The following is a 10,701-nucleotide window of genomic DNA, read 5'->3' as shown; positions in this document are numbered from 1 at the left end:
TCTCCTTTGTTCAACACAGAATGGCAACAGTGAGGCGTTTTAAGCATTAACATCATTTTATTCTACTCACATCCACAGCATAGGCCAGTTTCACACAGTTCTGTACACACCGAGGGGAGGAGCCAACACAAAAAGAAACCCAAAGGTCAGTGTTGCTCTCTGAACATACAAGCAAACCGAGCAACATCCATGTCAACTGAAGCCGCCGTCAGACAGATCCAGGTGGCACACTCCTCGACTTCTCGCAGTAGTAAAAGTATGCAAAACAAAACAAAAATAAATCCATTTGAATCTGCAAACTATTCTTTTAAATATACAGTCACCAGCCTTCACAAATCTAAAAGAGCTACGTGGTTTCTTCCTCGGAGAAAATTACTTTTGATACAGAAGCTTTAGATAATTATTCCACATGTGTTTGGGCAATTTGTAGAAAATGGAATAAATAATTAAAGTAAACCTTAGTTTGTGTCACACTCTGAAGACTGAGATACAAATGTGGGTTTCCCTGCAGCATCTTTATGCTAGTGCTTAGCTCTAAGAGTTTAAGTTTCCACCCCTGTCCGTTGGTTGTTAGCCTGTTAGTCAGCAGGACTACGCAAAAACCCCTGAACACATTTTTACAAATGTTCCACAATATTATGAGATAAGGCATTTTTTTGAACTTCGTACTGAACAGGGAACAAAAAAACATGTTTGGGGAGTGACATCTATGAATGAGTGCAATTTAGTGCAGATGCTTAATTAAAACTGAGAGCCTGATCTCTACTGAAGTATTAAGGGAAACTCCCCTTGCCTGCTTCTGTAGAAATAAAACAAGGCCACAAGTTTTCCATAGCAACCAAATACGCTCTGGGTTGTGAATCTAAAGTCTTGTTGAATTTTGAAGTTTTTTTCTGCAAGCCTAGCTTTAACATGGAGTGTCTCGCTATTACAGTGAGTGAAACATGCAGCCAACACATTGTTGACTGAAGGGAAGGGGCTACCACAAACAGAACCTCATATAACTGGCAGTGTGTTGCCCACAGTGTCACCAGGCGACTCTCTGACCCCCTGGCTGTGTGTCTTCAGTGTATCCTCTCCGTGTAGGCATTGCAAAAGCTAAGGCAGGATTCATAGTGATGGCTACAATGCAGGCTTGGTGTGGAGGCTTCTGGGAGAGTGGAGCACCTGTCCTCCTCGCAGCGCAAGGACCAAATGGAGAACAGAGCCTCCCTGGATTTTATAGTCGGCCGCCGTTTTCTCATCGTTCCTGAGGGAAGACAGGAAAAGGATGCAGAGACGTGAGACAGCTGAAATACCTCTTTTTTAGCTAATTGAACATGACATTGTTTTATTTTTACAGTGACGGAAGGGATCATTGTTTGGAATATGATATTAATGATTAATAACCCCCCCCCCCATTTTCTTTTTGCTTTCAAAGACATTTTTAGGTCTTGAAATTCTAAGTACGTTTAAAATCATGCATGTAATGATTAGGTGCTATAAAAATAAAATTGAATGGAAAATTGAGCTTTGGGTTTGTTTCCCTTGTCTTTGAGAATTGTTAGAAGCACTACACAAACAAAGTGTGTTATTATTATTATTATTGAGAAATCAATCTTACATCTGTTTTCCACTGTAGATCAACCTCTGCTGTTGGGGAGGAATCCCTTCCTTCTCCTCCACCCTCTCTTTAATCCGCTCCACCTGCACAGACACATGAGTACACATGAGTACACATAAATACTCAATGAATGACTAACCTGTGTATTAATATATGATGAACTAAAGGATCCACGTGTACCTTGTCTGTGGGCTCTATGTCGATCTCTATCTCCTTCCCAGTGAGCGTCTGCGATGGAAATACATTGAAATCAAGTAGTAAGACATGTTTGTTTATATTATCAGCAATGACTATCACACAAAGCAGGCTAGCTGCTAATGCTAGGTCCGCTGTGTCGTACCTTCACTTTAATCAGCATCGTTGTTTTCGTGTTCTTGTAAAATCCACTGGAGCGGTTCAATTATAAGTTAAACGAATCTATGATTTCACCGAGTGAAGAACGAGGAGGCTCGATGTTCCCTCACAACAATGATTCAATGGTTGTTTCCTGTGTTTCCTCAGTGGATCCCCCGTCGCCCCCTCTTCCCGTGTGACAACGGTTCCGCTTCGGGTTCGCGTCGTTGTTCGGCGTCATAAAAACACAACAAAACAAAAAAAAAGCGGCTCCGACATTTATTCTCACGTCAACGTGCTCGTTGTGGCGAAAACAAATTCGCGGTGCGTTGCCTTAATTCATGAAAACGATTCTCACGGCATCAGCACGACGTGACGTAAAGCGGGCCGCGCGATGCTTTCGAGCTGAGGCGCTTTAAAAAACTACAAGGCGGCTGTCCGTCCCCTTAAAGCTCCCCCCCCCGGCAACACAGGACAGGAGAGAGAAGTCGGCGGCGCAGACTAACGTCACTTTGCTAAAGGTAAATACCTGAATAAACTAAATATACGAACTACTTTACCATGTGGCTAATTAGCGGCTAATGGCTGAGCATAGGTCAGTCGACACGTGGGTTAAATGTTGACTCCTGTAACCTTGAGCTTTGACTTTAGGGCTGAAGAAGCGTGCGTGGTTCAGTGTCAACATCGTTAGCAATAGCATTGTCAGTAGCGGGTACGTAGCATTGTTAAACAGCCTGTTAGCTAAAGATGGTTTTATTACATCACTATTAAGTAGTAATTACAGCTACAGAATGGATATTCGCCATTTCCAGATCATTCATCATGTCTGCTTGTGCCATTTGATAACCTTGTGTGTGTGTGTGTGTGTGTGTGTGTGTGTGTGTGTGTGTGTGTGTGTGTGTGTGTGTGTGTGTGTGAAGGGAGGTATAACAAGGTGAAATCCTCGTGACCTCCGATCTCCATCTTTTGTTTTCCTCACAGGTTCACATCCCAAGTCCAGCTGCTCCACTCCCCATTCTTTGTCGCTGTGAGCCTCTCTTGCTCTTTCTGAGATGCCTCGCATTGAGAATGACATCAAGCTGGACTTCAAGGATGTGCTCCTCCGTCCAAAGAGAAGCACACTCAAGTCTCGGAGCGAGGTGGGTACAAGCAGGACGGGAAACCCGACTGACCCAGATACAGATGTTTCCATTAACTGAATACCACATATGTAACTACACACCCTCGCTAGCATTTCAGAGCTGTTCAAAAAGGAAGAAATGTTGTTATTCTGTCATATTTTAGTCGTTGGTTGGAGAATTCAAGCCGTGATACTTGAGCCAGAAACCTGCTTCTGTTAGATGTAAGATCCAGCTGCTCTCTGTTTGTGTTGGTTTGTTTGTTATTAGTTAATAAGATTACACTTAAACCACTAGAACCGATTTCCATAGAATTTTGACACAAGGAAGAACCCATTAAATGTGGATGCTGAATCGGATCAGGTGGTAGATCCAGGGTGTGTGCAAGTGGTGCAGATCTAGTGAATTCACAGGTGTTTTCTTAAGGAAACCATTGAGCCTTGGGTTGTACTCTACTGTGTCATTTTAGTTACTCGGTGTGAATCTTGAGGACTTCAAATCACTACAATAAATAGTTTCCTCGTCAGGCAAAGAAACTTTATGTGTATAACATATTTCAAAAGCAAGAACATTTTAAGTTCTTCAAAAATTTTAAAAAAGGCATCACAAAAATTGTATTTATTTAGAAACTTCATTGATCCAGAGAGAAATTTAAAGCATGCCACTGAGCCACACAGCCCAGTAGTTCTCTGGGAGTTTGTTCAATATGTATGGATCATAAAAACTTAACACTTCTTCTCCATATAGTTTTAACTCTGGGAACAGAGAAGCTTAGTTGGGTGTGGACAGTTCATAACGCAGCAGAAGATGAGAAATGTAAATCACTCACTGAGAGAGACCTTTAAACTCATCATTACAGTAGTCTGACTGAAGATTAACAATGTGGACAAGTTTCTCTGAACCCTGTTGAGTCATTAGTACTTTACTTCATCTCTTCAACAGAGATGAAACTGAAGTAATTTATTTTTGGAGACAGGGGAGAATGATTCTTCATCTCGAAAGGCAAATACCAGGAAATCAGCCTAACATCACCCTAACTGAAGAAAACTGAGCTTGTATGAAATTGTAGACCCATGGTGGCAAGTCTTGTTGTTCTTGTCTGTTTCAGGTGGACCTGATGAGAAGCTTCACCTTCAGGAACTCCAAGGGCAGCTACAGAGGGATCCCCATCATCGCTGCCAACATGGACACTGTGGGGACCTTCGAGATGGCCCTGGCCCTGCACCAGGTCGGCTTTGCACGACAAAGGCTGTGATTTACAAATCACTTGTGATCTCTCAGAGAGCTTCTCCATTAGTTGGAATGACAAAACAACACATTATTGCTGGCTCATAATTTCCTTATCCTCGTAATGACCGTGGATAATACAAACCACTGCATGTTACCAGGTTTAATTCAGCATCCTCTTGTCCTTTTCAAACTGCTGCCCCCAGTGGCATTTAAATGTCATTGCACCATCCACATACCCAGCCTTTTTCAGCCGCCTCTTCTCAGCAACACTGAATAATATAGGAACGTTTCCTTGCTTCAATATATCACTGCTAACATATCTTAATGTGTTGTGCTTTGTCTGCTCCTCCAGTTCACTCTCTTCACCACGATTCACAAACATTACTCTGTGGACGACTGGCTGGAGTTTGCAGCGAAGCATCCCGAATGCGTGGAGGTATTCAAAGTGTTTATTGTCACGTAGGCCTTTATTTTGGGGGGAGTTTATGAATGGTCGTATTGGTGACACTCTCTCTCTCTCTCCCAGAGTGTAGCAGTGAGCTCAGGGACCGGCGATGGTGACTTTGAGAGGATTTCAGCCATCTTGGCAGCAGTGCCACAGCTGCAGTACATCTGCGTTGACGTGGCGAACGGCTACTCTGAACACTTTGTCCACTTCGTCAAAGACGTCAGGCAAAAGTTCCCCTCGCACACTATTATGGTCAGTAGATGTCTGTTTGATACCTTCAAATGACAGTGTGGTTGCGCGGAAAAAGGAACAAATGTCGAAACAATATTTTGTGTTATTATTTTTATTTTGCTCAGGCAGGAAATGTGGTGACTGGAGAAATGGTGGAGGAGCTGATCCTGGCCGGGGCTGACATCATCAAAGTAGGCATCGGACCAGGTGATCACAGCTTTTTACACACATTTCAACGTCAAGAGAGAACATTGATATCTCCTTACCTCAACCAGATGTTGATGTAGAATTTTTTTTAACAAACAATACTAATTTGTAAATGTATCACACCAGGTTTAACAACATGTTTAAACTGTATTTGAAAATAACTAACCTGCCAACTATCACATACTTTCTCTGGAAATACATACATGCTGTGGAGCAACAATTATTCATTTGGCACATAAAGATCAAACAGACCTGTTGTCCTGTTTATATATCATCCTGCCTCTGTCTTCCTCTACAGGTTCTGTTTGCACCACCCGCAAGAAGACAGGGGTGGGTTACCCCCAGCTTAGTGCTGTGATAGAGTGTGCAGATGCAGCCCATGGACTGGGCGGCCACATAATCTCTGTAAGCGACTTTCGTCTATAATAATAACTCAGTAATGAAATCAGGTGCAGAATTAATGGCAAAGGAATTATTAGACATGTTTAAAATCTGTTTTTTTATTGGATAAGACCACTCTTAACTCTCCACAATATGAAACTACAACCTTTTCTGGATTGCTTGTCTGGAAATAGCTTTTCTGTGCACATGCAGTCACAAAAAACATAAAGTCACTCATTTCCTGGTTTGTCTTTGCTCCTCTCGTCTTTTTAACCCAGGACGGGGGATGTACTTGTCCAGGAGATGTCTCAAAGGCCTTTGGTTAGTAGTAGTTTTTTCAAACTCATACCGTTTTCCATCCAATGCCAAGAACGCACTTCTCACTGTTGATGTGACTCTTGAAATGTGCCTCTCAGGTGCTGGAGCAGACTTCGTGATGCTGGGGGGTATGCTGGCGGGACACTCTGAGAGTGGGGGTGAGATCATTGAGAAAAACGGCACCAAATACAAGCTGTTCTATGGAATGAGCTCCGACACAGCGATGAAGAAGCACGCAGGGGGTGTGGCCGAGTACAGGTCAGAGTCAGTTAGTCCTCCTGATGTTTTCCTGACAGTAAAATCACTAAACCTGAGAATAACACAAGTATTTTGTTTTTCTCCCATCCAGGGCGTCAGAGGGGAAGACGGTGGAAGTTGCTTACAAAGGTCCGGTGGACGTGACAATACGAGACATCCTCGGCGGGGTTCGCTCCACCTGCACCTATGTCGGGGCGGCCAAGCTGAAGGAGCTGAGCCGCAGGACCACCTTCATCAGGGTCACCCAGCAGCTCAACACTGTCTTTGGCAACTGCTGAATGTCCAGTTCCATCCTGCGTCAGATCGCTGGATGAGTCTGCATCACTGCCAGTCTGTGCTCTTTGTGTGTTACAAAAGTGACCAGACTCATATTCATACTTCAATATTCCCCTCTTTATCCTTTTTTACGTGTAAGTCAAAGTTTTTTTATTTTAATGCTACTTTAGTATAGTAAGCACACAGACTTGGACCTGCCTTAGACTCCAAATGTTAAAGCAATTCTATTTAACTTTAATTTTGATGTATTTTCATAGCCCATCAGCTATTGTCTGATGACGAATTAGCCTCTGGGGGCAACACCCAACAGTTTGGGGCTCTTGGTGTCGGGTCAGTTAGTCAGCGCTAATTTTTGTAGGTGCTTTTGTCTAGTCACCATTTTGGCTAATCCCCATTAACAGCTGTCTGCATATGAATGCAGATAAATCAAAACGGTGATGGCCGATGCATTTCGGTCAACGTGTTGTGCCTTTTTTATTCCTAAAGCAGAAGAGCTTCTGCTGTAACATCCAATAAACTCTGTATAGAATTCTTCATATTTAGAGCAAGAGCAGATGTTCAGGGTGAGGAGGGGGAATGAAAAGAGGAAACATTCTCTATATTTCCAGAACCATTGAACTCATTTAAATGAAGCTGCTGTTTGAAGTTTAAAACGTTGCTTAGTGTTGCTTTAATTTTTAATCCACAGAGATTTCAGGAGACGTCATTGTCTCTACACAGTGAGATGCAGCTAGAGCAGTAACTCCTCAGCTCTGTGCATGTCCGCTGTCTCATCATTCCAATGCAAGGTCCTTAGAAGTTCTCACATATATGCAAATCTGTGTTTGTTCATCAACAGCGTGTGGCTCTGTGCCGAGATCGTACTGTGAACCTTTATCACCCATATGTAAAATTACATCAAATGAAATAGATAATATAGAAAGCCTAAATATTTCTGAGACTAATTGGCAAACAGCACTGTTTTTAAATAATACAGACATTCCGTCACTGACTATGTTTTGCACTTAAATGATTCGAGATTTGATTTCCCTGATCACCTCATGGAAATGTTTTGAGACTTTGGTGTCATATGTTTCTTCTATGAATTACAGTTTTACAGATAAGCTGAATTAGATTTGAGAGAATGAAGCGGTACATTCTGAATGCGTGTCCAGTAAGTTGGTGCGTAGTGAAAGTGCTGATTTCATGGCAGGGCTGCTACAGATTTTCCCTTTTTCTGGTTCTAGATGTTACCAATCGATATTGAAGTTCATGTGGGCATAGTCATTCCTGGATATTAGCCTTGAAAGCTTTTCCGCTGTCAGGATCAGTTATCGTTTCACTTTACAGTTACTCCATTTCAAGCTGTTCTCACACAATCTGTGTTTTATTTTTGTCACATTCATGTGAAAATGATGTTTATGTTGCCAAAACATAAATTTTGAATGCATTTTTTAAATTTACTTTCCCCCACCTCAACTTTTTATCCAGTCAATAAAAAAATATTCCACATCTTTTTCATTTCTCTGACTTTATTGATGATCGGATCATTCACAACAAACATATGACGCGAGAGCTTCATATTTCCTTTGTACCAATCAAAGAAGTCAGGACTTGTTCACCACCAGCAGATGGAGACAAACATCTTAAACGTAACGGCAGAAAAAAAAAGCATTTCAGTTTAATAAAAAAAAAACTTGTTTCGTACATTAGAATCAACTCCAACCAAATAATAATAACATTGGTACAATTAAAAGTTATTCAGTTCAGATATTACATTGTCTATTGTGTATATAACTAATTTCTGATGCAATAGCATTACATTTCCATTTGACAGCAACTTAACTATAATCAGTGAGATTTCTATTCTTGTCATTAAATCTAAAGACTTTCCCCTTAAGAGGTTTTTCCCATGTACCTCATGCTTTGTTTATTGATGAGCAATGATCATCAGGAAGCCACAAATTACATAAGTTCACAAACCACCTCTGTGATGCGCCGGCTACTAATCATTTCTCTGCAGCAACAGTTACAGTAGGCTATTCCTAGGCTGTTCTTTCTGACATTCTTTTTGAAAACTCCTCCACAGCGGCACTTCCCTTGACTCTGGGAAACATCTGAACCTTCCAGTTGAACAAAGGGGGCCAGATCCCAGTTGTTGATGCTCATCTTAATCGTGATAATTTCTTCCCTCTGGTGCAGTCCACTTCTTCTGAAGAAGGACAGCGAGGAGGCAGCAAAATTCCAGAACACTTCCACCATTTCAGGTCGTGATACTGGCCCCTCATTTTCTTCATCTTCCTGATGTGTGATCAGTGCAGACGAAAAGCTGAGTTTTCTCTCAGCTGTGGTTTGCTGCCCAAAACCACTTGACTCGGTTGATGCATCAAAACACTCATCTGTCCAGAGAGAGCTGAGCTGGTTATTTTTGCAGCAGAGGCCATACATGGGCCCATTCTGCAATTTCTCTGCTGACTTTTTGTCACACAAACCAATGGTCCAATCACAGTCTTTGGAAAGACAAACCTGCCACCTCTGAAAGTTAGAAACTGATAGAGTACTGCTGATTAAAAGAGTGGCATTGCATTGCCCCATCCAACTACTGAAGAAAACCCTCCGGTTGTCATTGGACAGCGACATGCCATTGCCAAAAATCTGTGGCTTAAACATCAGGTCTGGACGAGTGCAGAGTAGTTCCTGGTCAGGATCGACCAGAGTCAACAAGGATCCCCATAAGTCTCTGGCCTGCTGCATCACTTTTTCCCCATGCTGTCGAATCTCTTGGACGAGTTTGTCACGATCGCTGCCGTGCTCCAACCCTTTCCTCAGGTCCACAACCTTGGCTTTTTCCACATCCCGATGCACCTGTGAATACATCTGCAGGAACCTGAAGGTGTCCTTCTCGTTCTGCGCTGCTTGCATGCTGCTCTTGCTTGTTTTGATGGACACCATCCGAGCAGTAACTGAACTGCAGACGCTGGTCAGGGATATATCCCGCATTTTAGTCACAGCCTCAATTAGACGCAGGCTCGAGTAACCCAGCTTCTCTCTCTCACTCTTCTCCCATTTTTCCAGACTCACGTTCTCATCGTCAGTTTTCACCCGCAAGGCCTTCTGCTCAGCTGTGAGCTTCTCCATGAGCTCTTTGTGGGCCGTGGAGAAGGTTTTCATATTGTGTAGGCGGTGCTGGTCTTCGATGGCGCAGGAGACACACACACAGGTCATATCATCCAAACAGTAGTACTCCAGGAGTTTGCCATGCTGGGGGCATTTGGTGGTGCCACAAGCCATAGGTTCAGTCAGAGGATGGGTTTGTAGCAACACCGGCGTGGTCAGGTGGACCTGCAGGTGCTGCACACACATAGAGATCTCACATTTCATGCAGGTCTTTCTGGCTGGTTTCCTGTCCTCCTCTGTGCACATGTCGCAGAGGATAACTTGCTGCGTGTCCTTTTGCTGATTGTCAGACATGTTTCGAAAAAACAGAAAGTCCGGATTTCCCTTGAGTATCTTGAGTGTTGAACAATGTCCTTAGGATCCTTCTTGTTGCTGAAAAAAAACCCAAATGTTGCTAAATTTAGTTGTTAAACTGTCTCAGTCTCTCATTAATCAGTCAGCCACAGACATGGAAACCAACAGATGCACTGTTAAGTTTCGTTTCTTGCATTTGACAAACATCAGTGGGAGTGGCTCACACCCATTGGTGAAACTCTGTGTGGGAAAGTATGACAGTTATTGTCACATGATAATCTAACATCTTATAATTCAATAATGTTTCTTGATTCATATTAAACCACATTTGCATTTGTCATATTAGCTCCATTTCATTTAGTCAACAAGATAGGCAAGATAAGGCAATAAAATCAAATAAGAATAAAAGAATATGTGCATAATACAGACCTTTCACTAAAGACAGAATACTATGGGTAGAAAGGTACTGATGTGTACTGTATTTGTACTTCATGTATGGGGAGATATTGTGTTATATAATAAATGACAGTATAATTATTGATAGAAAAACACAAAAAAGAAAGTTAAGAAACTCCAAATGAGCTAATGCTAACAGAACTATTACATATGTATACTTTCCCCAGGATTTCTGCATCATTTATAAATCCCATCAGCTCAGTAAACACCAGTGTTTCTGTCTGGTTTCTGCTCTGAACACATGTGAACTCAGGCTCCCTGCACGTGCAGATCACACATGTTTTTAAAAGAGGGGAGATTTACTGTTACTCATTTCACAGATCAACCCTGGAGCGATGGAAGCTAACAGAAGCTAATCTCACTGGATCCACGGGGAAGATAAACAAGGAGCT

At 42.3% G+C, this 10,701-nt stretch overlaps 3 protein-coding genes across 4 annotated transcripts; 1 reads left to right on the top strand and 2 right to left on the bottom strand.

Annotated features, from left to right (window-relative positions):
• Positions 1 to 37: 37 nt before the first annotated feature.
• nedd8 (NEDD8 ubiquitin like modifier) lies at positions 38 to 2,337 on the bottom strand. The gene is made up of 4 exons (XM_020095537.2): positions 1,944 to 2,337; positions 1,784 to 1,831; positions 1,604 to 1,686; positions 38 to 1,249 (listed from the first exon to the last, which is right to left on the bottom strand). Exons 1-4 carry the CDS (start codon positions 1,959 to 1,961, stop codon positions 1,123 to 1,125), a joined length of 276 nt encoding a protein of 91 aa, XP_019951096.1. The 5' UTR covers positions 1,962 to 2,337; the 3' UTR covers positions 38 to 1,122.
• On the top strand, positions 2,319 to 7,894 carry gmpr2 (guanosine monophosphate reductase 2). 2 transcript variants are annotated; one of them, XM_020095535.2, is made up of 10 exons: positions 2,319 to 2,457; positions 2,918 to 3,075; positions 4,163 to 4,282; positions 4,637 to 4,720; positions 4,811 to 4,984; positions 5,089 to 5,170; positions 5,469 to 5,575; positions 5,830 to 5,872; positions 5,968 to 6,127; positions 6,219 to 7,894. In XM_020095535.2, the coding sequence occupies exons 2-10, from the start codon at positions 2,989 to 2,991 to the stop codon at positions 6,403 to 6,405; spliced, it is 1,044 nt and encodes a 347-aa protein (XP_019951094.1). In that variant the 5' UTR covers positions 2,319 to 2,457; positions 2,918 to 2,988; the 3' UTR covers positions 6,406 to 7,894. The 2 variants fall into 2 exon arrangements, with proteins under 2 accessions (XP_019951094.1, XP_019951095.1); XM_020095536.2 differs by having other exon boundaries at positions 2,354 to 2,457; positions 2,857 to 3,075.
• A 2-nt stretch (positions 7,895 to 7,896) lies between these two features.
• LOC138406569 (tripartite motif-containing protein 16) lies at positions 7,897 to 10,064 on the bottom strand. The gene has a single exon (XM_069519122.1). It carries the CDS (start codon positions 9,851 to 9,853, stop codon positions 8,348 to 8,350), a length of 1,506 nt encoding a protein of 501 aa, XP_069375223.1. The 5' UTR covers positions 9,854 to 10,064; the 3' UTR covers positions 7,897 to 8,347.
• Between the last annotated feature and the right edge of the window lie 637 nt (positions 10,065 to 10,701).

The sequence above is a fragment of the Paralichthys olivaceus genome, chromosome 22 (assembly GCF_024713975.1).
Source record: "Paralichthys olivaceus isolate ysfri-2021 chromosome 22, ASM2471397v2, whole genome shotgun sequence".
NCBI lineage: Eukaryota > Metazoa > Chordata > Actinopteri > Pleuronectiformes > Paralichthyidae > Paralichthys > Paralichthys olivaceus.
Note: the sequence above shows the minus strand (reverse complement) of the source record. Positions and strands in the feature narration are given on the sequence as shown.

Excerpts from the sequence above, each read along its gene's own strand:
- nedd8 (XM_020095537.2), bottom strand. Across the intron at positions 1,687-1,783 it reads ACATAGAGCCCACAGACAAG|GTGGAGCGGATTAAAGAGAG; the intron begins GTACACGTGGAT and ends GTGTCTGTGCAG. Across the intron at positions 1,250-1,603 it reads ATCTACAGTGGAAAACAGAT|GAACGATGAGAAAACGGCGG; the intron begins GTAAGATTGATT and ends GTCTTCCCTCAG.
- gmpr2 (XM_020095535.2), top strand. The coding sequence starts at position 2,989 with ATGCCTCGCATTGAGAATGACATCAAGCTGGACTTCAAGGATGTGCTC. Across the intron at positions 4,985-5,088 it reads TCCCCTCGCACACTATTATG|GCAGGAAATGTGGTGACTGG; the intron begins GTCAGTAGATGT and ends TATTTTGCTCAG. Across the intron at positions 5,171-5,468 it reads CAAAGTAGGCATCGGACCAG|GTTCTGTTTGCACCACCCGC; the intron begins GTGATCACAGCT and ends CTTCCTCTACAG.
- LOC138406569 (XM_069519122.1), bottom strand. The coding sequence starts at position 9,853 with ATGTCTGACAATCAGCAAAAGGACACGCAGCAAGTTATCCTCTGCGAC.